The sequence below is a fragment of the Notamacropus eugenii genome, chromosome 4, assembly GCF_028372415.1.
Source record: "Notamacropus eugenii isolate mMacEug1 chromosome 4, mMacEug1.pri_v2, whole genome shotgun sequence".
NCBI lineage: Eukaryota > Metazoa > Chordata > Mammalia > Diprotodontia > Macropodidae > Notamacropus > Notamacropus eugenii.
Window position 1 is genome coordinate 251,808,427 of NC_092875.1, and position 24,889 is coordinate 251,833,315.

The following is a 24,889-nucleotide window of genomic DNA, read 5'->3' on the forward strand; positions in this document are numbered from 1 at the left end:
ACTTGTAAGCATCATGCCTCTCTTTTTCCCTCTACTGTGCCTACCCATGAATTGTGTGATTGCCAACAAAAAAGTGAAAATGAGGTTTCTAATAAAATCACACAAATGCTTGAAGTCACAGGTTACATGTGGGAATGTTGAGGATTGACCACAATTTGGGAAGTAGAAAGGACAAAATGTATTCTTATTTGTGTCTTTGTTGTTTGCTTTAGTAAACTAAGAATGAAAATTTTGCATGTAAGAGAAGCCTGAGACATCTCCTTGATAAGGTTCTGGGGTATGGACCACTATTAGAAGGAGGCACCTCTCAGCGGAGAGTTAGAATGTATATCTAGCCATGCAAGAGGAGCTCCCTTCTAACAAAGTCTGCATCTTGCAATCTCATCAAGTTAAATGTGGGACTCATCAAACGGATGAGGATTATGCTGACCATCCTTGTGGCATGTGCATCTTACTTAGAAATGAAATAAGAGTCATAGGGAACATGGTGAGGTTTCTGTGGCACTGTAACAATGTAGTTTATCGGGTTAAGACCTTAGCTACCTTTAGGTTAGGAGATATACTTGGTGGTGGTGATGGGATAATTACAAGGACAAGCTGGAATTTTCTCCTGGGGAGGTAGATTCAGTTAGAAAGTCAGGGTTCAAATCTCATATCTCATTGCTCAATACCATTTTACCAGTAGAAAACCACAGTTACATGAAGAAGTCACATGCCCACTACAAATCTTGCTAACATTCACATTTATCACATGATAGAGTTTTCTGCAAGTATAGAGACATTAGAATATGTAATGATAAAGTCTCTTGGGACATTCTATATAGAAAGGATATATTTCTGTGTTTCATACATATTTCATAGCACATATATCTCAGAAGCAAGGGTGAGGAAAGGCACAGGCTGTATGAGATGAAAGTCTAGGAAACAAGGTTATCATAAAGGGCCTTTTGCATCTTGAATTTTGTTGGTTACTAAATCTTTGTCTTATTTGACTTAAGGAAAGAACAGAGGCCCAGTTCAGTTCAGTCCAACTACCAACGCGTTCATAGAAGTGATTCTGAATTTTAAATTTTAATATCATATTGGTCAAGGATCAAATCTAATTTCTGAAAAAAGCTGATATTTATCATTCTTAAGACAACAGCATTGGTTGGAATTGGTACAATAGTTTTAGCAAGGAGAAAAAAGATAGAGTAAATAATGGGAGAGATATTACTTGATGGTACTTCCTTTACTTGATGGTACTGTTGCCATTTTGGCATATTTATGATGACCTCTGGAAAATCAAATCTTCTTTCTGAGGCAAATTTAACGACCACTGATATGGATCTTGACAGCTAGCCTTCTGTGATCTCCAAGGGCTCACTCACAGCAAGATCTGGCTATTCCAAAGGCTACTAGGCTATGAGAGAAACTTTAATATTTTCACTTTCTTAGTGGCAGAGAGAGAAGCAATAGTTTGCTACTTCTATAAATAAAGTATTGTGGAAGGGGATCACCGTTTAAACCTTAAAGAACTATGCACAGATAAACTATTAGGGTTATTATTGTTATTATGGCTAACCCTAACAGTAAGTTCTGCATAGCTGTCAGATATCAAAGCTAAGTAGGTGGGGTGGGCGAAGATAGTTTTCTTCTCAGTTGATTTAAACTGCTATGTTGCTTCTAGATATGGAGGTGAGATATAATGGAAAGTGGACTCACATAGAACATACAAAATTTCAGGGCTGGAAGGGATTTCAAAGACCATCTAATGTAATTGATATCTGAACAGAGATCACTTTATGAGATTCTCACAAAGTGGTCATCCAACCTCTGTTGAAAGATCCCTAGCCATTGGAAGTACTGAATGGTTACTCAGTTGCCATTCCTCTCTGTGCCCAAGTGGGAAGAGGAAGCATAGTCAGAGTGGCAGACAGATGAACCAACACTAATTTGTCTTTTTCCCAAATTTAGAGCCTGCCTATCATCTAGTAATTTTCTTGAATTACATTGTGGAGGTGGGCTGACTAACAGATCTATTTGGCAGACAAAAAAGCATGAAAAAGACACAGGAAGGAACTGCCTTGGATAAACATTCTTTTTTTCCTACAAGGAAATAATGTAATCCAGGGAATCAAAAGCACCAAGTTAGAATCAGGAAATTAGAATTTATCTTTAATAATCTTCCTTAATGTGAATCATAGGGAGGAGATATCTTCCCAGTCTTATCATTAATGTCAACATATTTCATGATTGGAAATGTAATGGTTCTCTTCTATACACTGTTATATCACTAATTGTACTAATGGGGGAAAAACTAGTCTGAATTTAGAAAAAGTCTGAGCTACAGAAATTAATCTGTCTCAAAACTTCTACTCCACTGTTTGATCAATGTGTGGCAGAGACTGAGATGTCAAAGGCTATGTAAGGGAAGCACAAACCCTGGAAGTTTCTAGAAAGCTGAAAAGGCTTTGAGTATGGTACTAGTCATGTTCTGTGTCTGCTGCGTAGTAGGTCAGCCACTAAGTGATGAATGCTTTGGCCATAGAAATGGTAAAAAGAAAAAGAAAAGGAAAGCAAATGGTATGCTTTCTCTGCATTCAGACTTCAAAGTTCTTTCTCTGGATATAGATAGCAATTTTCATGGTGAACCTTTGTAGTTGTCTTGGATTCTTACGTTGCTGAGAAGGGCTAAGTCTTTCAAAAGTCAGTCATTGTACAATGCTGCTGTTATTCTCTATAATGTTTTCCTTGTTCTGCTCATGTCACTCAGCATCAGTTCATATAAGTCTTTCCAGGTTTTTCTGAAGTCCACCTGCTCATCATTTCTTATCCACAATAGTATTATACTACATTCATATACCACAACTTGCTCAGCCATTCCCCAATTGATGGACATTCCCTCAGTTCCCAATCCTTGGCCACCACAGAAACTGTTGCCAAAAATATTTTTGTTCGTGTGGATTCTTTTCCCATTTTTAGGATCTCTTTGGGATACAGACCTAGAAGTGGTATTTCCATGTCAAAGGGCATGCACAATTTTATCTATGGTAGCTTTTAATAGGATGGAGCTTCCTTCCTTATCTGTTTTAATGAATCTATTTTTTTCGTTTGTTTTGTCTGAGATCAGGACTGCTACCCCTGAATTTTTTACTTTAGCTGAAGCATAATATATTCTGCTCTAGCCTTTTACCTTTATTCTGTGTATATCCCTCTGCTTCAAATGTGTTTTTTGTAAACAAAATGTTGTAGGATTTTGGTTCTTAATCCACTCTGCTATCCACTTCTGTTGTATGTGAGAGTTCATCCTACTCACAATCATAATCACAGTTATGATTACTATCTGTGTCTTTCTCTCCATTCTATCCCCCCACTTTTATGCTTTTCACTCTCTTTTCTCCCTTTTCCTCCTCACTAGAGTTTTGCTTTCAACCACTGCTTCACTTAGTCTGACCTCCCTTCTATCAGTCCCCTCCCTTTTCTTCCTCTTTACCTTTACTACTTCTTCCCTTCCCTCTATTCACCCCCTCCCTTTTCTTTTCCCTCTCCCCTCCTGCTTCCTATAAGGTAAATTAGATTGCTATACCTGATTATGATATTCCCTCTTTGAGCCTAATCTGATGAGAGCAAGGTTCAAATAATGCTCATCTTCCTTCCTTCTTTCCCTCTACTGTAATAGATTTTTAAGCCTTTTCATGTGATGTAATTTACCCTTGTCTGCTTCCTCCTTTCCTCTTCTCCCAGTACAATCCCTTTTCACCACTTAATTAGATTTTTTATCATCATATCAAAGTCAACTTATACCCAAGCCCTCTGTCTATGTGTATACCCCATTTAAATGGTGTAATAACCATACAATACTTATGAGTTACAAGAGCCATCTTCCCTTCTAAAGATGTAAGCAGTTTACTCTTATTAATAATGTATTGTTTTTTTCTTTTCTGTTTACCTTTTTATGTCTCTCTTGAGTCTTGTATTTGAAGATCAAATTTTCTGTTGAGCTCTGGTCTTTTAATCAGGAAGGTCTGGAAATCTCCTATTTCATTGAATGTCCATCTTCTCCCCTAAAAGAGTATGCTCAGATTCGTTGGGGAGTTGATCCTTGGTTGTAATCCAGGCTACTTTGCCTTACAGAATTTCATATTCCATACCCTCTGATTTTTTTTTAATGTAGAAGCTGTAAGGTCCTGTGTAATCATGACTGTGGTTCCATGGTATTTAAATTGTTTTTTTTCTGGCTGCTTGAAGTATTTTCTCTTTGACCTGGTAAGTTTGGAATTTGGCAACAATATTCCTTGGCATTTTCAATTTGGGATCTTTCAGGAAATGATCACTGGATTCTTTTGGTGACTATTTTACCTTCTAATTCTAGTTCTAGGACTTTTTCTTTGATGATTTCCTGAAAGATGCTGTCCAGGTTCTTTTTCTCATAATGGTTTTCAGGTAGAGCAATATTTTTAAAATTGTCTCTCCTGAGTCTATTTTCCAGGTCAGTTTTTACCAATGAAATATTTCTCACTTTCTCCTAATTTTAATTCTTTTGTTTCTGTTTGACTAATTCTTGATATCTCAGTCATTAGCTTCTACTTGACCAATTCTAATTTTTAACAAATTGTTTTCTTCTATTAGATTTTGTATCTACTTTTCCACTTGACCAATTTTACTCTTTAAGGAGTTCTTCTCTTCAGAGAATTTTTGTGCCTCCTTTTCCACTTGGCCAATTCTACTTTTTTAGGAGTTGTTTTCTGCAGTCAACTTTTGTCCTTAGTTTTCCAAGCTATTGACTCTTGCATATCTCTCATTTCTTTTTCCCAGTTTTTCTTCTACCTCTCTTAGCTGACTTTTAAAATCCTTCTTGAGCTCTTCTAAGAAGGCTTTTTGGGCTTGAGACCAGTTCACATTCCCCTTTGAGGTTTCAGATGTGGATGTATTGATAATGTTGTCCTTTGCTCAACTTGTACTTTGGTCTTTCCTATCCCTATAACAAGAATCTATGGTCATTTTCCACTTGTGTTTTTTGTTAATGGTGTTTGCCTAATTCTTGATTTTAGAGTTGAACTCTTCTGCTGGGGGCATTGACCCAAACATCTTGTGATAGGATCCTAGGACCTGGTCATTACCTCTGTATGTTGGGGCCTCAGGTGTTGGCAGCTGGAGGGTGTAGGCATCTGCCAGCTTATATGGTACTAAGCTGGGGTCAGCAACACTGGCGCTCTTGGGGTGGGGGTGAGGGGTCTGACTTCTGGGGGATGCCTGCTGGCCCAGACTTTGCTCTCAGATGTTTGGCTCCTGCACTTCTGGGCCTTACTTGAATGTTTGTCTTCTGGAGAGTGTCTGCCAGCGTGGAGCTGTGCCTCCTGGAGTTGTGCTGAAGCACTGGGAGATTTGGCTGATGGAGAATGTCAGCACACATGATGGTTTTCTGAGCTCATGCTTACCAGTTCCCCTGTCTGTGCTGAGGAATTTAGGGCTCTTGGTGTTGGTGCTTGCCTGCTCCACCATCTTGGGGCTCAGGATCTTCCCCTGTTTTGCTGAATTGGGGTTTGCCTCTAGCTTGCTGGGATGCCTCCTGTCCTGTACTGCTCCCCCTCCCCCAGAGAGAGAGAGAGTGGCCTTTCCTGTTAATCCCCTGAGCTTCCTGGGCTACAAGACTGCTGCACTGTCTTTATGTTGGCTCAGATATTCCAGGGCTTTTCCTGGGTTAATATTTTCTGGGCTTTTAGAAGTCAATAGGGGAGGGTGAGAGCAACTTACATCTTACTCTGACATCTTGGCTCCCTGACTTGATTATTTAAAAAAATTCACCCAGTTGATCAAGACAGGCTTGAGATTTCTCTGGAATAAGGCATCACCCATTCATATGTTAAGATCACATAAGATTACTTTAGAGATGCAACAGTAGTGGAAACTTTATTCAACTGTTAATGCAGATCAAACAAGGAATCAGACAGGGATTCACATGCTCCCCAAAGGTATTTATCACTGCCAGGGAAAAAGTATTGCACAGAGACCTATAGATGGTGATGTCTTCCAAACGTTCCTGTTTTAAAATGACATTGTGTTGCTTGCATCAAGCTTTGGAAAATCACAGACCATGGTGAGGTTGACTACTCAAAATTCATTTCACACATGGAAAAGCAAATTCATAAAAAATGTTTATTTCCCAGACTATGAAATGCAATTGACAAGTAATCCCATTGAAAAAATTTATCAGTAAATGTATCCTAGATACACACTACAAATGGACAGGGAGGTAGGACCAGGATTGAATAGGATCTTTGAAGAGAATGATGGGGTTGGCAATTGGTGCAGTGAGGTGGCACAATTGATAGAGTGATGGGCCTGGAGGACTACTCTTTCTAGTTCAAATCTGTCCTCAGACACTTACTAGCTGTGTGACCCTGGGCAAGTCACTTAACCCTGTTTGCCTGAGTTTCCTTATCTGTAAAATGAGCTGGAGAAGGAAATGGCAAACCATTCCAGTATTTTTGCCAAGAAAACCCCAAATGGGGTCATGAAGAGTCAGACATGAAGAAAATGACTGAAAAACAACAATAACAAAATGGGGAGAACATTAGGACTTCTCTCCCAGGGTTGTGAGAAAATGAGATAATGATTGTAAAGTGCTTAGCATAGTGCCTCACACATAGTATGAGCTATATAAATGTAAGTTATTATTAATTATTATTCATCAGTTAATTGTGGAAAACTTGTAATTATCCCAACCTGCTCCCTGACACAAAAGTTGATCATCAAGACTTTTCTGCTTTTTCTACATGCGTATGAAGTGTAGAAACACCAAAACCACTGAATAAAAACAACATAAACCTTTATAAAAAATCTGCTATGTGCTAGGCATTGTAATTGTCACCACAGATATAATGGCCAAAACAAAATTGCTATTGCCTTCATGGAGTTTATATTCTATTGATGGAAATAACCCCACACGTATAAGTCAATACAAAGTCTATTTTTGCCTCTAGAATAAAATACAACCCCCTCTGTTTGACATTTAAAGCCCTTGACAATGTGTTTCAATTCTTCCTTTGTAGGCTTATGCACCCTATGTTTCAATCAAACTAACCAACATTTTGTACTTTGTAAATGATGGCCCATCTCTTCTCCTTATGCCTCTGCACACACTGCCTCTATCCACACCTAGAATGCATCTCCTTCTTGTCTTTTGAAATTTCTAGCTCCCTTGAGATATTAATTCAAATGCCACTCTACCTTTTCCCTGATTTTCCCAGTTGCTATTACCTCCCCAAATTATTTGGGATATATTTAAATTTTTTGTATTTTATATTATTATATTTATATCAAAGTTTTAGGTAGCTTAAAGAATAACGGAACTACACATAGTGGACATTAGTTGACTACAGCATATTACCAAAGATAATGCATGTGACAGATGACATGAAGGGTATCTTTCCTAAGAGACATATGACTAGAAAAGAAAGTAGGCCAGTTACATGAGGAGAATAAAGGATAATAAATGGATAGCCTGAGAACTACACTCATACTACAGAAAATTAAAAAGCTAGAATCTAAGGCATGGATGATCACAGCATGATTAGGAATGCATAGGTCTTCATCTTTACCAGCAGAGGGAATTGCCACATTAATGAGATCTCAAAGAAGACATACCAGTGATACTTTATTGTAGTACAGGAACAAAGGAAGTTTTGTCAATGTCAGTGATTTAGTTTTTTCTTTCTGCTAACAAAGTATTTCCATATATGTTTACTTCAATGACCAATCAAAACAATTTATAATTGGAATCATCCATTTGTGCTGTAATTATATGAAAATCCATTAAAATTATATAAACTTTTAAAATAGTCTGTATCCTCTATAATTTGTTGAAAATGCCCTTATAGAAAATCCAGTGGTAACTTTTAGCCCAGACTAAGACGAATTATCACAAATTCTTAATTAGTATAAACCTATTTCTTTGTTGATATGGACAGTTTACAGAAACTCATGTGAGAATGAAGTTCACAACCCAGATATTAAACATTAGATATAGAAAAATGTAAAATATCCCAAATAATGAACTCATCTACTTATTCAGGAAGCTCATTATATCTAAATACCATCTAGATTATCTTTGGTTTTTCTATTTCCTTTGACTTTATCATCTTCAAGTTCCACTTTCTTCAGGGTTTGTACATGGACCTGGTTCTATCTACAGTGCCACCTACTTAATCCAGCTACCTTAGGAGGGTTAAAATCATGATTTCAAGTGACAAAACAGCATTGTAAAAGTGACTTGAAAGACCAGTTATGATCATTTTTGGCCACAGCTATCTGTGACTCAAATAGTATTGAGACTTTACTCACCGATTCTGGGTGCGGGCTGGAAGTAGTTGGTTGTCCTCAGTTCTGAAGAGAAAGGGAAAGAAAATCCATATATTACTATTGTGAAGTACTCACTTTTTCTATCCAAAGCAAGCTACAGAATGTTTCCCTACTGAAAACTGCATAGAAACACGACAGTTAAAAACAAGGAAAACAGGAGAAGAGAAATAGGAAGATAAAGAAAATTAACCAACTGGGTTTTTCAGCTAATTCACAGAAGGATACGAGTTTTATGTTTATGTTATTTACAAGGCATGGGATAAATGAATTGCAAATTGGAATCACAGGGTAACAGAAATGGAAGCTACAGAGCTATATAAATGAGAGAGAAATATATTACCATTATTATTAACATAGAAATTCACCCAAACCTCCTTTGCTAATCAAGCATTTTTTTTTCACTCTAGCTATTCAAGAACCTTGAGACATCACTTGTTTAGATCTCTGACTTCTTAAACCAATTTTGTCAGATGGTTATTTCTTCTCTTATTGAATGTTTCTAGGCACATAGATAAAATTATGTAATAGGAAAACAATAAAACAAAGCAAAATGTTGGCCATGGATTTAGAAAACCTGAGCTTGAGTCTCAAGTTTACCATTTCATCAGTTGTGTGACTGGGCAAATCACTGAAATTCTCTGGACCTAGATAATAATATTTTACTCAACAATCAACTAAGTACTTATATGTCAGTAGATGCTTCGGATAAAAAGACACTTGATTATTTATTTCATAGGCCTATAGTGAGATTAAAATCTTGCAAATGGTACATCTATACAAAGTGGAGTTATTATTATCGTCATTATTAAAGAAGTTCCCCCTAATTATCCTTTGATAGTCTAGTGTTGCTTTTTTTATTCCAGTTCTTTAAGAAATTCTTTTTTACCTAAATAAAAGTTTTTTTTTTTATTTCTGCTATTTGAGCTCCTTGTTCCATAGACTTAGAGAGCAATCCCCTCAATATTTTCACGGCAACAATTAAGTCTCACTTTGACCCTCTTTTCCTAGGCTAGAAAACTGCAATTCCTATAATTTTATTAGAGAAACAATATTCTATTTTGTCCAAAACTTCTATTCTCCTGATCATATCCATTCTCTTCATATTTGTTCTGACCAAAACTGGTTGTTGCACTGCAATAGAAATCAGACCTCTGCAATTGAAGTTACTTTGATATTCTTGCATGCCATATACATTATGTTCCAGAATCATGTTGGCTTTTTTTCCCAACAGCACAACATTCTGTACATTGAGCTCTGGTCAAATATACCATCCATGCTCTGGCCTTTACTCCTGTATAATACTTAACCAGTCTTCCATTAACTATAATTGTCCCATCAAATGCCAATCTATACTTGTTCTAATCTAAAGATTATTCTGGTTGTGAAAGAGGAGGAATGAAGGACTATCTTTCAAGTTTATCAAGGCTTTTTTAAAAAAAATTATTTATTTAACTTTTAACATTCATTTTCACAAAATTTTGGGTTCCAAATTTTCTCCCCATTTCTCCCCTTCCCCCTCCCCAAAATGCCGAGCATTCTAATTGCCCCTATCACCGATCTGCCCTCTCTTCTAACATCCCTCCCTTCCCCTGTCCCATCTTCTTTTTTTGTCCTGTAGGGCCAGATAACTTTCTATACCCCATTACCTGTATTTCTTATTTCCTAGTAGTAAGAACAGTACTCGAGAAGTTGTTCCTAAAACTTTGACTTCCAACTTCTCTTCATCCCTCCCTCTCCACCCATTCCCTTTGGGAAGCAAGCAATTCAATATAGGCCATATCTCTGAAGTTTTGCAAATGACTTCCATAAGTCATGTTGTGTAAGACTAACTATATGTCCCTCCATCCTATCCTGCCCCCCGTTGCTTCTGTTCTCTCTTTGGATCTTGTCCCTCCCCAAGAATGTTGACCTCAAATTGCTCCCTTCTCCCACTGCCCTCCCTTCCATCATCCCTCCCACCCCTCCTATCCCCTTCTCCCCCACTTTCCTGTATTGTAAGACAGGTTTTCATACCAAAATGATTGTGCATTTTATTCCTTCCTTTAGTCGAATGTGATGAGAGTAAGCTTCATGTTTTTCTGTCACCGCCCCTCTTTTTCCCTCCATTGAAAAGTCTTTTGCTTGCCTATTTTAGGAGAGATAATTTGCCCCATTCCATTTCTCCCTTTCTCCTCCCAATATATTTCTCTCTCACCGCTTAATTTCATTTTTTAAGATATGATCCCATCCTATTCAATTCACTCTGTGCTTTGTGTGTGTGTGTGTAATCCCACCCACTACCCAGATACTGAAAAGTTTCAAGAGTTACAAATATTGTCTTTCCATGTAGGAATGTAAACAGTTCAACTTTAGTAAGTCCCTTATGACTTCTCTTTGCTGTTTACCTTTTCATGCTTCTCTTCATTCTTGTGTTTGAAGGTCAAATTTTCTTTTCAGCTCTGGTCTTTTCATCAAGAATGCTTGAAAGTCCTCTATTTCATTGAAAGACCATTTTCCCCCCTGAAGTATTATACTCAGTTTTGCTAGGTAGGTGATTCTTGGTTTTAGTCCTAGTTCCTTTGACTTCTGGAATATCATATTCCCTGCCCTTCGATCCCTTAATGTAGAAGGTGCTAGATCTTGTGTTATCCTGATTGTATTTCCACAATACTTGAATTGTTTCTTTCTAGCTGCTTGCAATATTTTCTCCTTGACCTGGGAACTCTGGAATTTGGCCACAATGTTCCTAGGAGTTTCTCTTTTTGGATCTCTTTCAGGAGGTGATCGGTGGATTCTTTCAATATTTATTTTGCCCCCTGGTTCTAGAATCTCAGGGCAGTTCTCCTTTATAATTTCATGAAAGATAATGTCCAGGCTTTTTTTTTTTTGATCAAGGCTTTCAGGTAGTCCCATAATTTTTAAATTGTCTCTCCTGGATCTATTTTCCAGGTCAGTTGTTTTTCCAATGAGATATTTCACATTATCTTCCATTTTTTCATTCTTTTGGTTTTATTCTGTGATTTCTTGGTTTCTCACAAAGTCATTAGCCTCCATCTGTTCCATTCTAATTTTGAAAGAACTATTTTCTTCAGTGAGCTTTTGAACCTCCTTTTCCATTTGGCTAATTCTGCTTTTGAAAGCATTCTTCTCCTCATTGGCTTTTTGAACCTCTTTTGTCAATTGAGTTAGCCTATTTTTCAAGGTGTTATTTTCTTCAGCATTTTTTTGGGTCTCCTTTAGCAGGGTGCTGACCCGCTGTTCATGTTTTGACTGCATGTCTCTCATTTCTCTTCCCAGCTTTTTCTCCACCTCTCTAGCTTGATTTTCACAATCCTTTTTGAGCTCTTCCATGGCCTGAGCCCATTGAGTGGGCTGGGATAGAGAAGCCTTGACTTCTGTGTCTTTCCCTGATGGTAAGCATTGTTCTTCCTTATCAGAAAGGAAGGGAGGAAATGCCTGTTCACCAAGAAAGTAACCTTCTATAGTCTTATTCCTTTTCCCTTTTCTGGGCATTTTCCCAGCCAGTGACTTGACTTCTGAGTGTCCTCTCCACACCCACCTCACCTCCAGATCCACTCAGCCAGTGCTTGGGGTCTGAGATTCAAATGCTGCTCCCCAGCCTCAGGGCTTTGGGCAGCGGCAAGGCTGCTATTCAGTGTGAGATGAAGTTCAGGTGCTCAGGTGGGGGCAGGGCCACTTCACGGGCTCAGTTCCCTCAGGGGGTTTATGCAGAGACCTTCAACAATGGATCTGGTCTCCTGCCTGCTTGGGGAGCCCCAGTCTGCTCCCGCCTCTGCTGCTGCCTCTCGAGGGGGCCTGAGTTATGGGGGCACCCCATTCCCCTCTCGACCCACCAAAGAGACCCTCTCACTGACCCCTGTCACCTGTGGGTGGAGGGACCAGTGCGGCCACTGGAGATTCCATCCCCGAAGCCCGCTGGGATCTGCTCCTCTTGGTGCTGCGTGGCCGTGGCAGGGCTGTGCTTGGCTCCCAGTCTATGGCACAAAGGACCTTTTACGAGAGGTTTTCAGGCTCTCTGGAACAGAAATCTTCTCCGTTCCACCGTTCTGTGGCCTCTGCTGCTCCAGAATGCACTGGTAGTTCTTTTTTACAGATGTTCTATGGGTTGTGGGTTGTTGAGCTATGTGTATGTGCGTCTTTCTACTCCACCATCTTGGCTCCGCCCCTCTTTCTTGATAATTTCATGAAAGATGATGTCTAGGCTCTTTTTTTGATCAAGGCTTTCAGGTAGTCCCATAATTTTTAAATTGTCTCTCCTGGATCTATTTTCCAGGTCAGTTGTTTTTCCAATGAGATATTTCACATTATCTTCCATTTTTTCATTCTTTTGGTTTTGTTTAGTGATTTCTTGGTTTCTCATAAAGTCATTAGCTTTTATCTGTTCCATTCTAATTTTGAAAGAACTATTTTCTTCAGTGAGCTTTTGAACCTCCTTTTCCATTTGGCTAATTCTGCTTTTGAAAGCATTCTTCTCCTCATTGGCTTTTTGAACCTCTTTTGCCAATTGAGTTAGCCTATTTTTCAAGGTGTTATTTTCTTCAGAATTTTTTTGGGTCTCCTTTAGCAAGGTGCTGACCTGTTTTTCATGCTTTTTCTTGCATCTCTCTCATTTCCCTTCCCAGTTTTTCCTCCACCTCCCTAACTTGATTTTCAAAATCCTTTTTGAACTCTTCCATGGCCTGAGCCCACTGAATATTTATTTTGGGTATTTGGTATACAGAAGCCTTGACTTTTATGTCTTTCCCTGATCATATGCCTTGTTCTTCCTCATCCAAAAGAATGGGAGGAGATATCTGTTCACCAAGAAAGTACCTTCTATGGTCTTACTTTTTTCCCCTTTTTTTGGGCATTTTCCCAACCAGTTACTTGACTTTTGGGTCTTTTGTCAATAGTAGCGTATACTCTGGGAATATGTGAGATCTCAGTTCCTCCAAGGTGGCACAATCAAGCGTGTACTGATCTGGATGCAGAGAGGGATTTTTGTGCCCAGAATCTTAGCAGATACCTCTCCACAGCTAACTGGCCTCCAGTTCCCAAGTCAGCACTGGGGGCTGATTTTCAGATAAGCTGGATGGGCAGGGCTGCCATACTGTGTGAGACAAAGACCAGCTCTCCCAAGGACGCCACCCAGGGCTGAGGTAAGACTCAGCTTTTCAATGACCCCAGGGCTTTTTATGCTCCAACAGTGGAGCTTCCCTACGTGATGCAATGCAGGCTCTGTGGCTACTGCCTGCTGTGGGAGGTATGAGAAGGCCCTTCTCCCTTCCTGGCCTGCTGATAAAACCCTGTCACTGACCTTTAGTGCCTGTGGGCCTAGGGATCTGAGGACCCACTACTGCGACTGGAGATTCCGCCCCCGAGGTGTCTTCCTCCCAGAGTCTCCTCGCGCTGTGCAGCTGCTCTGCCAAGGCTGGGCTGGGCTCCGCGCTAGGCTCTGTGTCCAGTGCAACCGATGTTTCCATGGGCCTTTCAGGTAACTGTGGGCTGGAAATCTCCACTCTGTTGTTCTCCACTTCTGCCCCTCCAGAATTTGTTCAGAGTCCCTCTCTACAGGTATTTTATGGGCTGTGGGGAGGACCCTGCGTAAGTGTGTCTTTCTAGTCTGCCATCTTGGCTCTGCCCCCTTATCAAGGCTTTTATGAGTGTTGGTATAGTTTATCCTTATTGCAGTGTTGCAATGTAATATATTCTGGTTACTCTTTATTTCTTCTAGTTTTGTTGTGATTTCACCTTGCTGCTATTTTTTGATTTGATTTCTGTTCTCTTTAATCAGATTAAAGATTTATCAATATTATTAATTTCCCCCCAAAGAACCAGCTTTTGTCTTATTGATCATTTCTTTGTTTTGCTTTCTAATTTATTTCTCCTCTAATTTTTTATATTTACTTTTTTGGTGCTTATTTTAGGTTTGTTGATTTGTCGTTTTTTCCAGTTTTAAAAACTTCATATTCAGCTAATATTTCCTTTTTCTATTTGTTAATGTGTGATTGTAAAGATTTGATTTTTCTCCTGGAGAACTGCTTTAGCTATATCCCCAAAATGTTGGTATGTTATCCGATTATCAATTTATAATTGTTATTTTATTTTATGTAGTTATTGTTTCTATGACTGGTTTATTGATCAATTCATAATGTAAGATTTCTTTGTTAAATCTCCATTTGGGCGATATCTTTTGTCCATGGTCCCAGAACCAATTTCTATTCTTATGGTAATATGGTCTGCAAAGGATGTATTTACCATATCTGTATTTTAAAAGTTGTTTATAATATCTCTGTATCCTAGTAGATGGTCAATTTTTTTAAAAAGTTCCAGGTAGTACAGAGAAGTATGTATATTCTTTTGCCATCCCATTTAGAAGATGCCATAACCCTTTTAACTTTAGTTTCTCCAGAAATGTACTTACTTCCATATTCTCCCTTTTATTTGTCTTTCTATAAGATTTATCCAAAACTGATAGAAGGATATTGACATTTCTTGTCGCTACTGAGTTATTCTCTATTTCTTCCCAATATTCAAAAATGTTGTCTTTATAAATTAGGATGCTGAGTCATTTGGAACATAGAAGTTTACTACTGATATTGCCTTATTGTTTATGAGTATACTATTGCCTTTGAGTATAGTTTCCTTGCATTTCCCTTTTGGTTTTTGAATGTTTGCTTTTGCTTTGTCTAATAGCATGATGTCAACTCTTGATTTTTTTGGATTCATTTAATACATAGTAAATTTTCTCCCCATCCCCTCCACTTTCTTTTGTGTATATCTTTGTTTTTTAAACATGTTTATTTTAAGCAATTGATTTTCAGGTTTTGTTCTCTTATCTAGTCTGTCACTCTTTTTCATTTAATTGGATTGTTTAATCCATTCAAATTCAAAGTTAGAAGAGTTATTTTTCTTTCCCATCTGTCTCTAAAATTGGTTCTCCCCCAAGCCATAATTTTTCCTCTCATCTGCTGAACACATAGTTTTATGTTGCTTCAATTACTTTAATCTTTTTTTCTAATGCCATCCCTGTTCCCATTGGCTTTCTTCCTCTTACTATTGACTCTTTTTATTTGTTATCCCTTTTCCTTTAGGGTTTTGTTAATTTGCTCATCTCTCCTAGTTTTATTTAGTTATATATTTCATCCCTTTTTTCCCTCCCAAATAGATTGCCCTTCCCATCTTTTCCTTCCCTTCAACTAGCCCTGTTTATTAGTTTTTAGAATTTCATTTTTGTACCCTTCTCCAAAAAAAGATTTCTTTCACCCTCTTCATTATCCATCTTCTCTTTCTATTTTCTCCAGACCCTCATTCTGTGATTAAAGAATTTCATAATCATCTCACCTTGGCCTTTTCTCTGTAGTCTTTATATAAACAAAGCTTTCAAGATATCAATTCTAGGCTCTACCCTCTAGATACCTCCTGACAATGCCTTGTAGGGCTCATGCCATGGATTCTCATTTTCCATTATACCTCACTCCTAGATGTAGGTGTCACTGCCACATGGTAGGGTTCCTTTCTGTGCCTCCCCACTGACCTATACCCTCACTTGTTGACCTTTTATTCTTCTATATTTGTCTGGACATCTCCTCCTTTTGTTCATGCTTTCCCACTCCTCTAGGTTCAAGTAGAGACTAGAAGTTCCAGTTCCCCCACCTTCCAGGACAAGTAGATTTTTCAGGGATCAAATCTCCTGTGCCTCATCCCTTATGAGATTCTCTTCCCCCTGCACCCACAGGAGCATTCACCTGTTGGACCTCCACTCCCACCTCCAACGTGAGGCCTCCTTCCTTCCTCCTTCCCCTTTTCAGTCTTTTCCCTCTTCTCCCCATCTACATCTCTGTAGGCTCTTCTTGTTCTGAGACCACAGAGATCACCTTCCCTTCATTACTAGTCCTTGATTTCACTCAAATACATCCCTTCCACCTCTCTACTCCTCTTTTCACCTCCCCCCAATTTATATCTCCTCTCATTTGTAATGTAGTTTCTTAACAGAAGAGGTCACCTGTAGACAGGCTATTGGCAGGTTCTGTCCATAATGACCTCTGTCTGTCTCTTCATTGTATGTTTTCATCCTTGTTTCCTTGTGGACTTTTAGAAAGAATTTTTTTACTGGTCTTTTTGTTGTCACTCTGTTGCTATTGCTGTCTGCATTTATTCATTCCTTCTGCAATTCTGTTGTTCGGGGTATTTGAGAAGTGATCTCTTTAGTACCAGTTTTCTTTTACAAAGTAATTCTAACTCTTCTTATTATTGAGGAGTCATCTCTTGTCCTGTATGGTTAAACCAGGACAGGCCACCTGGGTTGTATCCTGAGTTCCAATTCTTTTTGGAATACATTATTCCATTCCCTTCTATTTTTTCTAGTGATTGAGACTAGTCTTGCATGATTTTGAGTGTCTTTTCCTTTGTACTTGAAGTGCTTTCTCATGGTGGCTTGTAGAACTTCTTGCTGAAATGAATTTTTAAATTTAATCACTGTTTGCCTTTGAGTTCACAACCTTGTTCCCCCCTTCTTTTTTTTCCTATTGCTGCAGTCAATTTGTGAATTCTTTCATGTGGGTTTTCATTTTCTGTGTCAGAATGTCTGGGTAGATTTTTTCCTATTATTTCCTTTATTATAATGTTAAGGTTTTTATTCTACTGTGTTCTTGAGGGACAGTTTGTATCTATGCATCCTATCTTTGAGATCTAGATATTTTGCTGGCATTGTAAGCAGATTTTCTTTTGATGTTTTCCTTTTTTTTAATTCTCTTTTTCTAGGTTGTCCTTCACTTATATGTATTTCATTCCCAATCTATTGTTCTTTTTTTGTTTTTTTGTTTCTTTGGTGAAGCTTAGCATTGAAGATTCAAGTGTTTTTTAGTCTCTTCATTATTTTGGCTGCATAAGACATAAATTCTACTCTCATAGTTCTCATTTCTCTTTTAAATCACTTGGGAACAACTTAATATGGTTCCATTTTATTCTCTAATTTCACAGGGTCCTCTGGATTAAGTGTTGGATCATTTTCTTTGGTTTTTTTTCAGCATTTATTCAGAGATGCCTGAACTAGTTTAGTAGATCCAGAGGCTATATTTCCTTCTTTTGATACTGTTTTTCCTTTCAATTTATCTGTTTATGTTCAAAGACTTCAAAGTTTCTTCTTCTTGAAATCTTTTGTACTTTCAGTTCACCCTTCCTCTCCTTATTTTTTTTATCACTCACTTCTCTGGACTCTCTCCTCTTTCATTGTGGTTTTCTTGGGGGATGGATCTGAAGCTCCTCCCTCTTTGGGTATTTCATGATTCACCAGCCTGGGTCTCTGCTTCACCAGACATTTTGACCCTAGCTAGAACACAGTGTTCTTTCCCTCCAGGCTGTTGGAGCTCTGTGCAGCTCCCCAAATGCCTGGTTTCCCATCCTGGTGACCTATCTCTCTCCTCCTATTCCTTAGTTTTCTGTTCCAGCACTGACAATTCAAAGTCTGCTTTTCTTGTTCTTGACAATTCAGAACTTTGCAGTGCTGGAACTTTTGGGTTGCAGCCCCTGGCACACTGTTGTCCCTAAAGGGCTATGACCAAGCTGACTGTCAAGGATTGAGCAAATATCCATACACTGGAGCTGCTTTTTTATGGCACCTGAAAGATAGAGAGGGAATGCGGTGCAGGAGTGGGTTATGATGTAGGCTCAAGTTATGTCCTTGAATCTACTAGTGTGGCCTTGTAGCCAGTAGTATGGGATGTAGAGAAAGGGGTACTGAATGAGCTTAAGGTCAGGAGGCATCAATTCTTGGGTTTGGGGGTGGGAGTTACTTTCTTTTGGATACTGGGTATCTGCAACCAAGGAAACAGATGAAATTGTTTTATCTTTGGCACATGATTTCTCCTTTGGAAAGGTTTGAGGGATTGTGGGAATTGGAATAAAAATCTAGTCCACCCTCTTGTTGCTCACATGTACCAGAAATGAATCCAGAAACATGTATATCTTCTAGTGAAATTTCATTAAACAAGATAACACTGCACAAATTAAATACCACCACTACTTTTTTTTACCTGATTTGGGCATTTTGGAACTTTGCTAACAATGGTCACAGAGTCACAGAATCTTAAGAGTTGGAAAGGATCTTAGAGGCCATCTACTTCAACACCTTTCTGGTTAAGAATTCCATTACAATATACCTAATCATCCAGTCTCTGAAAACTTACATTAAAAGGAAGCTCATTACCTCTCAAGGAAGCTTCTACTTTGGTTAACTCAAATTGTTAGGAAGTTTATCCTCACACCAAGCCTCAGTTTGCCTCTTTAAAACTTCCAGTCATTGCTTCTTGTTTTACTGAGATAAAATAGAACAAACCTACTTGGTCCTTCCAAATAGATGGTCTTTTCCAAATGATTGATCTTCAAAAATCTTGAAAACAGATATCAGGTCCCAGCAATGGTTTTTCTTTTGAATCCATCAATAAATCAGAAAATAAATATTCATAAAGCCCTAATTACCCAGACTACATTTTTTGGGGCCATTGTATAGGATCATGGTGATACAAAGGCAAAAATGAAACTGTCTCTACCAAGCTAAACATCCCTACTTTCTACTAATTCTCATAAGGCAAAATCTCAAGGTCCTTCACCATCCTTGTTGCCCTTCTCTGGGCACTATTCATTTTATCAAGGTCTTTCCTAAAATGTGGTCCCTAGAATGTAACACAATACTCAGTTGTGTTTGTTTATTGCATTGATTTCAGACAAGCATTATGGCATCTGTAGCTTGTCATTCCTCTTTGGGGTTACATGCTTTCCACAACTTAAATTTAGGATACCTGGCAGGGTTGTGAAATTGAAATAATAAACAACCATGAAAACAGTTTACATTTATATTACACTTTGTGGTTTACAAAATACTATATATACATTATCTCATTTTATCCTCATGACAACCATCAGTGATAAGTAGCGCATGCATTATTTATCACCACTTTAAGGATGGGGAAACTGGAGCCCAGAGAGGTGAAATTACTTACCCAAGGTTATTCAGTGCCACAGAGAGGATTTCTATTCACATTAACTTAAAGTGATAGAGAGATGAATGACATTGGAACTAACAGGATACTATAACATTTCATAAGGATGAAATCCTTCTAATCCAATGCTTGCCTGGCACATATATCTTTCAAAATTCCAAGGGGGTCAAAAGCATACTTGCTTTCTTATGAGTGAAATGAGATATACAAAACACTTCAGTTTTAGCTGCTTAAAGGCATAGACAGCACTTCTCTGCCCTTGATTAATTGCACAGTGCCTGGTACAGTGCTCAGCCCAGAGTTGCCATTTAATAAATGTTGGCTGAGTTTGACACAGAATCCCATATTAAATGTCTTTCAATGCCATTGGACTGCCAGGTATGAAACTTTAAAGGTCAGTTCTCAAACTGCCTTAGGTAACAGGATCTTAACTGGATTTAGACACAGCCACTTACATTAATGAGGTTTTAAACACCATATCCTGTGTACATGCCTTGTACTCAGTAGGTGCTTGATAAATGTTTGCTGAATTTAATTATTTATGTGATCATAGTGTGGTCAGAACTCCGATGACTGTACTAAAAATCTTCCCCGTTGGCTTTGTAATTTAGTGGTATAGACAATCAAATGAGAAAGTTCTTTCTTTTTTTTTTCCTCTCCTCTTTTTGGATGCTCTGAATCATTTTTATTTTCTGAAAAGAAGCGCATTTCACCCATTGGAGCTTCTAGGCAGCTGCATAATAAGGGAATAGGTGTATAGTGTTGCTAGGGAATCAATTTTTAAAGTCAACATTTTCAGTGATTCTCATCTTGAGGTTTAGAGAGCATCTTGCAGCATAAATGAAGCACTGATCTCAGAATCTCCAGGAACAGGAGAGCACAAATGCAAACATTTTATATTGATTATACCACACTGTTCTTTAGGGGAACTGAAAGCACCATTCTCCTTGCTCTTTCTCCATGTGTATGTCTAGAAAATAGGTAAGTTGACTATGAGATAGACATTTTAAGAAAAAGGAACACCACAAAAGGAAAAATCTTGAAAATAAGGAAAAATCTTGTGATTTTTCTGGACCCTAAGATAAGTTAAATGCTGAGGCTGACGCACAGAAGTGCCCTAGTTGCCAGATAGTATTCCTTATCTTCCAATTAACCTTTGTGAAAATAGGTAGAGAACACTAGCATGACTATGTACACCTACTGTTTTGATGAAAAGGACATTTAGGAGGAACCTTCAGACAAGGATTCCTGTTGTAATACTTAAATGCTATCACAGTGACTAAATCAGGGCTCCTGTGGTCTCTGGCCCCTGTGGCCCTTGGCCCTCATCATGGGTAGGCAGGTAACTTACCTTGCAGGCTCCAGAGCCCTATTAGCACTGGATCTCAGTGTGTTGGGCAAGATGCAGGGCTTACAAGAAACCAAGGTTGGTTGCTGATGAAAGTTTATAGACTAATGGACTGACTGATGAATTTACAACTTCAACATCATCTTTTAGCAGTTGAATCTTTTTCTTGATCACAGGATTGAAGGATGGCAAGGAAATGGGATATCCTCCCCCAAATCTTTATATTCCAGACCCAGGATAGCTTTGATCCTATGGGGTGTGTGTGTGTGTGTGTGTGTGTGTGTGTGTGTGTGTATGTGTGTGTGTGTGTGTGTGAGAGAGAGAGAGAGAGAGAGAGAGAGAGAGAGAGAGAGAGAGAGGGACAGAGAGAGGGACAGAGAGAGAGAGACAGACAGAGAGAGAGAGAGACAGAGAGAGAGAGAGAATGGGAGAGACAAAGATAAAGAGATAGATAGAAAGATAGTGACAGAGATACAGAGACAAAAAGACAGTGTGTGTGTGGGTGTGTGTGTGTGTGCGTGCATGTGTGCATGTGCATGCGAGTGCATGTGTGACCAGAACCATCATATCTATTCTGAGTTTCGCTGGAGGCATCAGGTTCCTGTGAAATTTTTTTCTCAGTTTTCCTCACACTCATCTTCCTTTTGCAGCTGGCTGGAGTGATACTGATTTTTACCTTTAAACATGGATTGAATATCAGCTCTACCTCTTCATTAACCACAGAGATGTAGCCTTTGAATTACACTGACTTCTCTTACTGTGACTGGCAAGGACCCCATGAAGAATGTTCGTAATTCCCAGTGCAGTTATGATGTCCAACTGAAACTGACAAACTGGTTTATTTGCTGTTCCCAGGATAAGTCATTCTATTCTCTCATTGCATCTTTATAGTTTATTTCTCATACTCATAATGATCTTTCACCTCACCTTCACCTCTTATAATTCTTAGCTTCCATCATGACTCAGCTTAGGTACCATCTCCTATGCTAGGTTTTCCCCAACTTCATTCAATTATTGGTTTCTCCCCTGGTGTTACTTTGTATTCATTCTGAATATATTTTGTATTTACATTTTCTGTGTCCATAATGTCCCTTCCTCCCCATCAGAAGAACGTAAGCTCCTTAAGGACAGAGACTGATTAAGGGAATATCTTGCTTTTTCCCATTTGTATCTCCAGGACTCAGTATACAAACACACATACACAAAAACTTTGGTTGTACATTTTAAAAGTAGATTCTTAATAAATATTTGTATATTGAATTCATAAATAGGATTTTTGTCTGATCTTGTTCTCTCTTCCTCCCCCATATCATTATGCTTCTATGATCTATCTAAATGTTGAAGCACTCCAATACCTCATTATGGCATTATGGGAACTCTGGGTTCCCAAATGCAGTGCCAGTGAAGCATAGGCTTTGAGAAGTTCTGATATATAAGTGAAAATGCATTTACCAAAATACAGTGCTCGGTCCTGGAGATACCAATGGAAAAAGCCAGACAAGTTGCTCCTTTCCAGATGCTCATGCTTGGTTTGGGGGGATACAACACATAAGTGAAAATTCAGCTTCAGGATGTATGGATGGGTCCAGAGGTCCTTGGTTAGTTCAGCAGGTCAGATGATAGCACCAGGGGTCTAGAGGGCATAGAGGTATGGAAGCTGGTAAACCCTGTCGTCCTACATCTCAATAGAAGCAATGGAAGGGGTGACTCTTATCTTGTACAAATCATGTTTAGATGGATTCTGGGAAATTTTGGTAGGTGGAGGAAGGTAGGGGAAAGTACAAGGAAAAGCCCTCTACCAGTATTAATAGATTTTCCTTCTTCCTCTTCATCTTGGATCATCCCAGTGACAGACTGAATGCCTGGCTAAGTTTAGAGACAATGATAACCAGAAGGTTGATCACTAGGTGGTGAATTTTGTCAGTCATAGTAACTTACTCAGACTATCTTTGAAAGACTAGAATGGTTGTGATCTGAATCTGGAGAGGGAGAGCCTGCAGGAAGAAAATGCAGAGTTTTCTGAAGTGTTGAAGCAAAGTACACTGAAAGGCTCATTTAAAATAATGATTTTAAAACATTTTAAAAATTGTGCAAAGGAATTCCTAACTTTCCTTTTTGATTTCTCAATAGTATTAGATTATACCCATTCTCATTCCATCCCTCCCTTGGAGAAAAATATTTCCCCTGCTAGAATTTAGGGTTTCTGACAGTAGGGTAGGAAATTTAAAAGGATGGACCTATAGACATGTGAAAAAAGTTTCAAATCATCAATAATTAGAGAAATGCGCATTTAAGTAACTCTGAGGTTTTACCTCATACCCATCATATTGACAAAGCTGATTTAAAAAAAAGTGATAAATATTTGTGGTTCTATAGAAAGTCAGGCACATTGTAGCAATTTTGACAAAGCTGTGAATTGGTCCAGATATTCTGGAAAGCAATTTGGAATTATATCCCACAAAGTTATTAAACTGTTATGTCCTTTATTTAGCAATAATAGTACTTAGACTATACCGTAAAGAGATCAAAGAAAGAGGAAAAGGTGCCATATGTACAAAAATATTTACAGCAGCTCTTTATATTTTTGGTAGTTGGCAAAGAACTGGAAATTTGGGAATGGCTGAAGAACAAATTATGGTATATGAATATAATGAAGTACAATTATGGTATAAGATGTGAGGAGAAGGTTCTAAAGAAACTTGGGAAGACTTATATGAACTGATAGAGAGTGATATGAGCAGAACTAAGAGAATAATTAAAAGTATTATAAAATATTATAGTGTTAAAGTATTAAAATATTATAAAAATAATTCTGAAAGACAAGAATTCTGATCAACTTAATGATCAGCCATAATTCCAGAGGATGTATACAGTATGAATGAAGGATAGTTACAGAGGAGAAACTCTAGGTGGTGGGCATGAGTAGTTAGGAAAATCTTCTTCTGGAAGGTAGGATTTAAGCTGAGTTTAGAAAGAAGCTAGGGAAACTAGCAGGTAAAGGTGATAAGGGATATCATTCTAGCCATTGTGAGGGTAATCTCAGAGGAGGCATGACATCGGGAGATGGTGTCACATACAAATAACAGAAAGTCAGTCAATGTTGTTGAATCATAGAGTAAATGGAAGGGAGTCAAGTGGAAGATGAGAAAGATAGGATGGGTTCAGGTTGTGAAAGGTTTCAAATACCGAAGGATTTTAGCTGATATTGGAAATTTACATTAGTTTTTATTGTCTGTCACAATGTACAATTGACTCATGCTGAATTTATAATCCACCCAAACTCCCAGAACTTTTAAAAGAAATAACTTGTGTAGCCACACCTACCCAAACTTTTATTTCTTGAATTTAATTGTGAGACTTTATATTTATCTCTATTATATTTTATTTTATTAGATTTGGGCCATTATTCTAGCCATTTATAGCTTTATCCAAGGTACTTATGTGTACATATACATATGTGTATATATGATATATGTATCACATATATCCTATGGATATACACATATATAATCTCTCTCTCTCTCTCTCTCTCTCTCTCTCTCTCTCTCTCTCTCTCTCTCCCTCCCTCTCTTTCTTCCTCTCTGTTTGTATGTCTCTCATATAAAGCAGCATAGAACTATACTATACAGAACCCTGGGACGTTCCACTAAGTACTTCCCTCTAAGTTCCCATCCATCCATTTCATGATTATTTGTTAGGTCTGGTCATTCACTCATTTCATGACCCTCTGGCTTGGTGGCCAATAAGCAGATGACTCTGATCATTGGGAAAAAGTGCTCTAGCACTGACTCAATGGAAAGGGTACACAAGAGAGAATTTACTTGGGCTTGGTTCAATGGTAAGTCATCTAAGTCTCACTATTTTTACAGATATGGTGGAATTTCAAATTTTAGTTGTTGTAAAATTCAGTACCTAGAGAAAGATGTGGAACATAAAATACAATTTCTAGATATGCGCAGATAATAAATACAAAAAACAAACATATGCTCTTTCCTGAAGAGTCAGAAAGACCATCTTCCCAGAAGAGTAAGACTTTGAGTAAGGTATAACTAAATTGTGATTTATATAGCTAGAATACCCAATCCAGTTATTTAGACCTTTTTTATTTCTGTAAAGAACGTTTTGCGTCTTAGGTATTTCTTAGTACATTAACTCTCAGGGCTAAAGGGCCCAAGGTCTCCCAGTGAATCCTGGGTTATCTCCAGTCATCCTGATGAAT

The 24,889-nt window shown here is 38.3% G+C and overlaps 1 protein-coding gene across 2 annotated transcripts in view; it reads right to left on the reverse strand.

Annotated features, from left to right (window-relative positions):
* The window catches only part of CHST9 (carbohydrate sulfotransferase 9), a 354,622-nt gene that overhangs the window by 131,370 nt on the left and 198,363 nt on the right, over positions 1-24,889 (reverse strand). For both annotated transcript variants that reach the window (XM_072604464.1, XM_072604463.1), the window contains exon 3: positions 8,326-8,367. In XM_072604464.1, the coding sequence (XP_072460565.1) occupies positions 8,326-8,367 (42 nt within the window). The remainder of the gene's footprint in view (positions 1-8,325; positions 8,368-24,889) is intronic.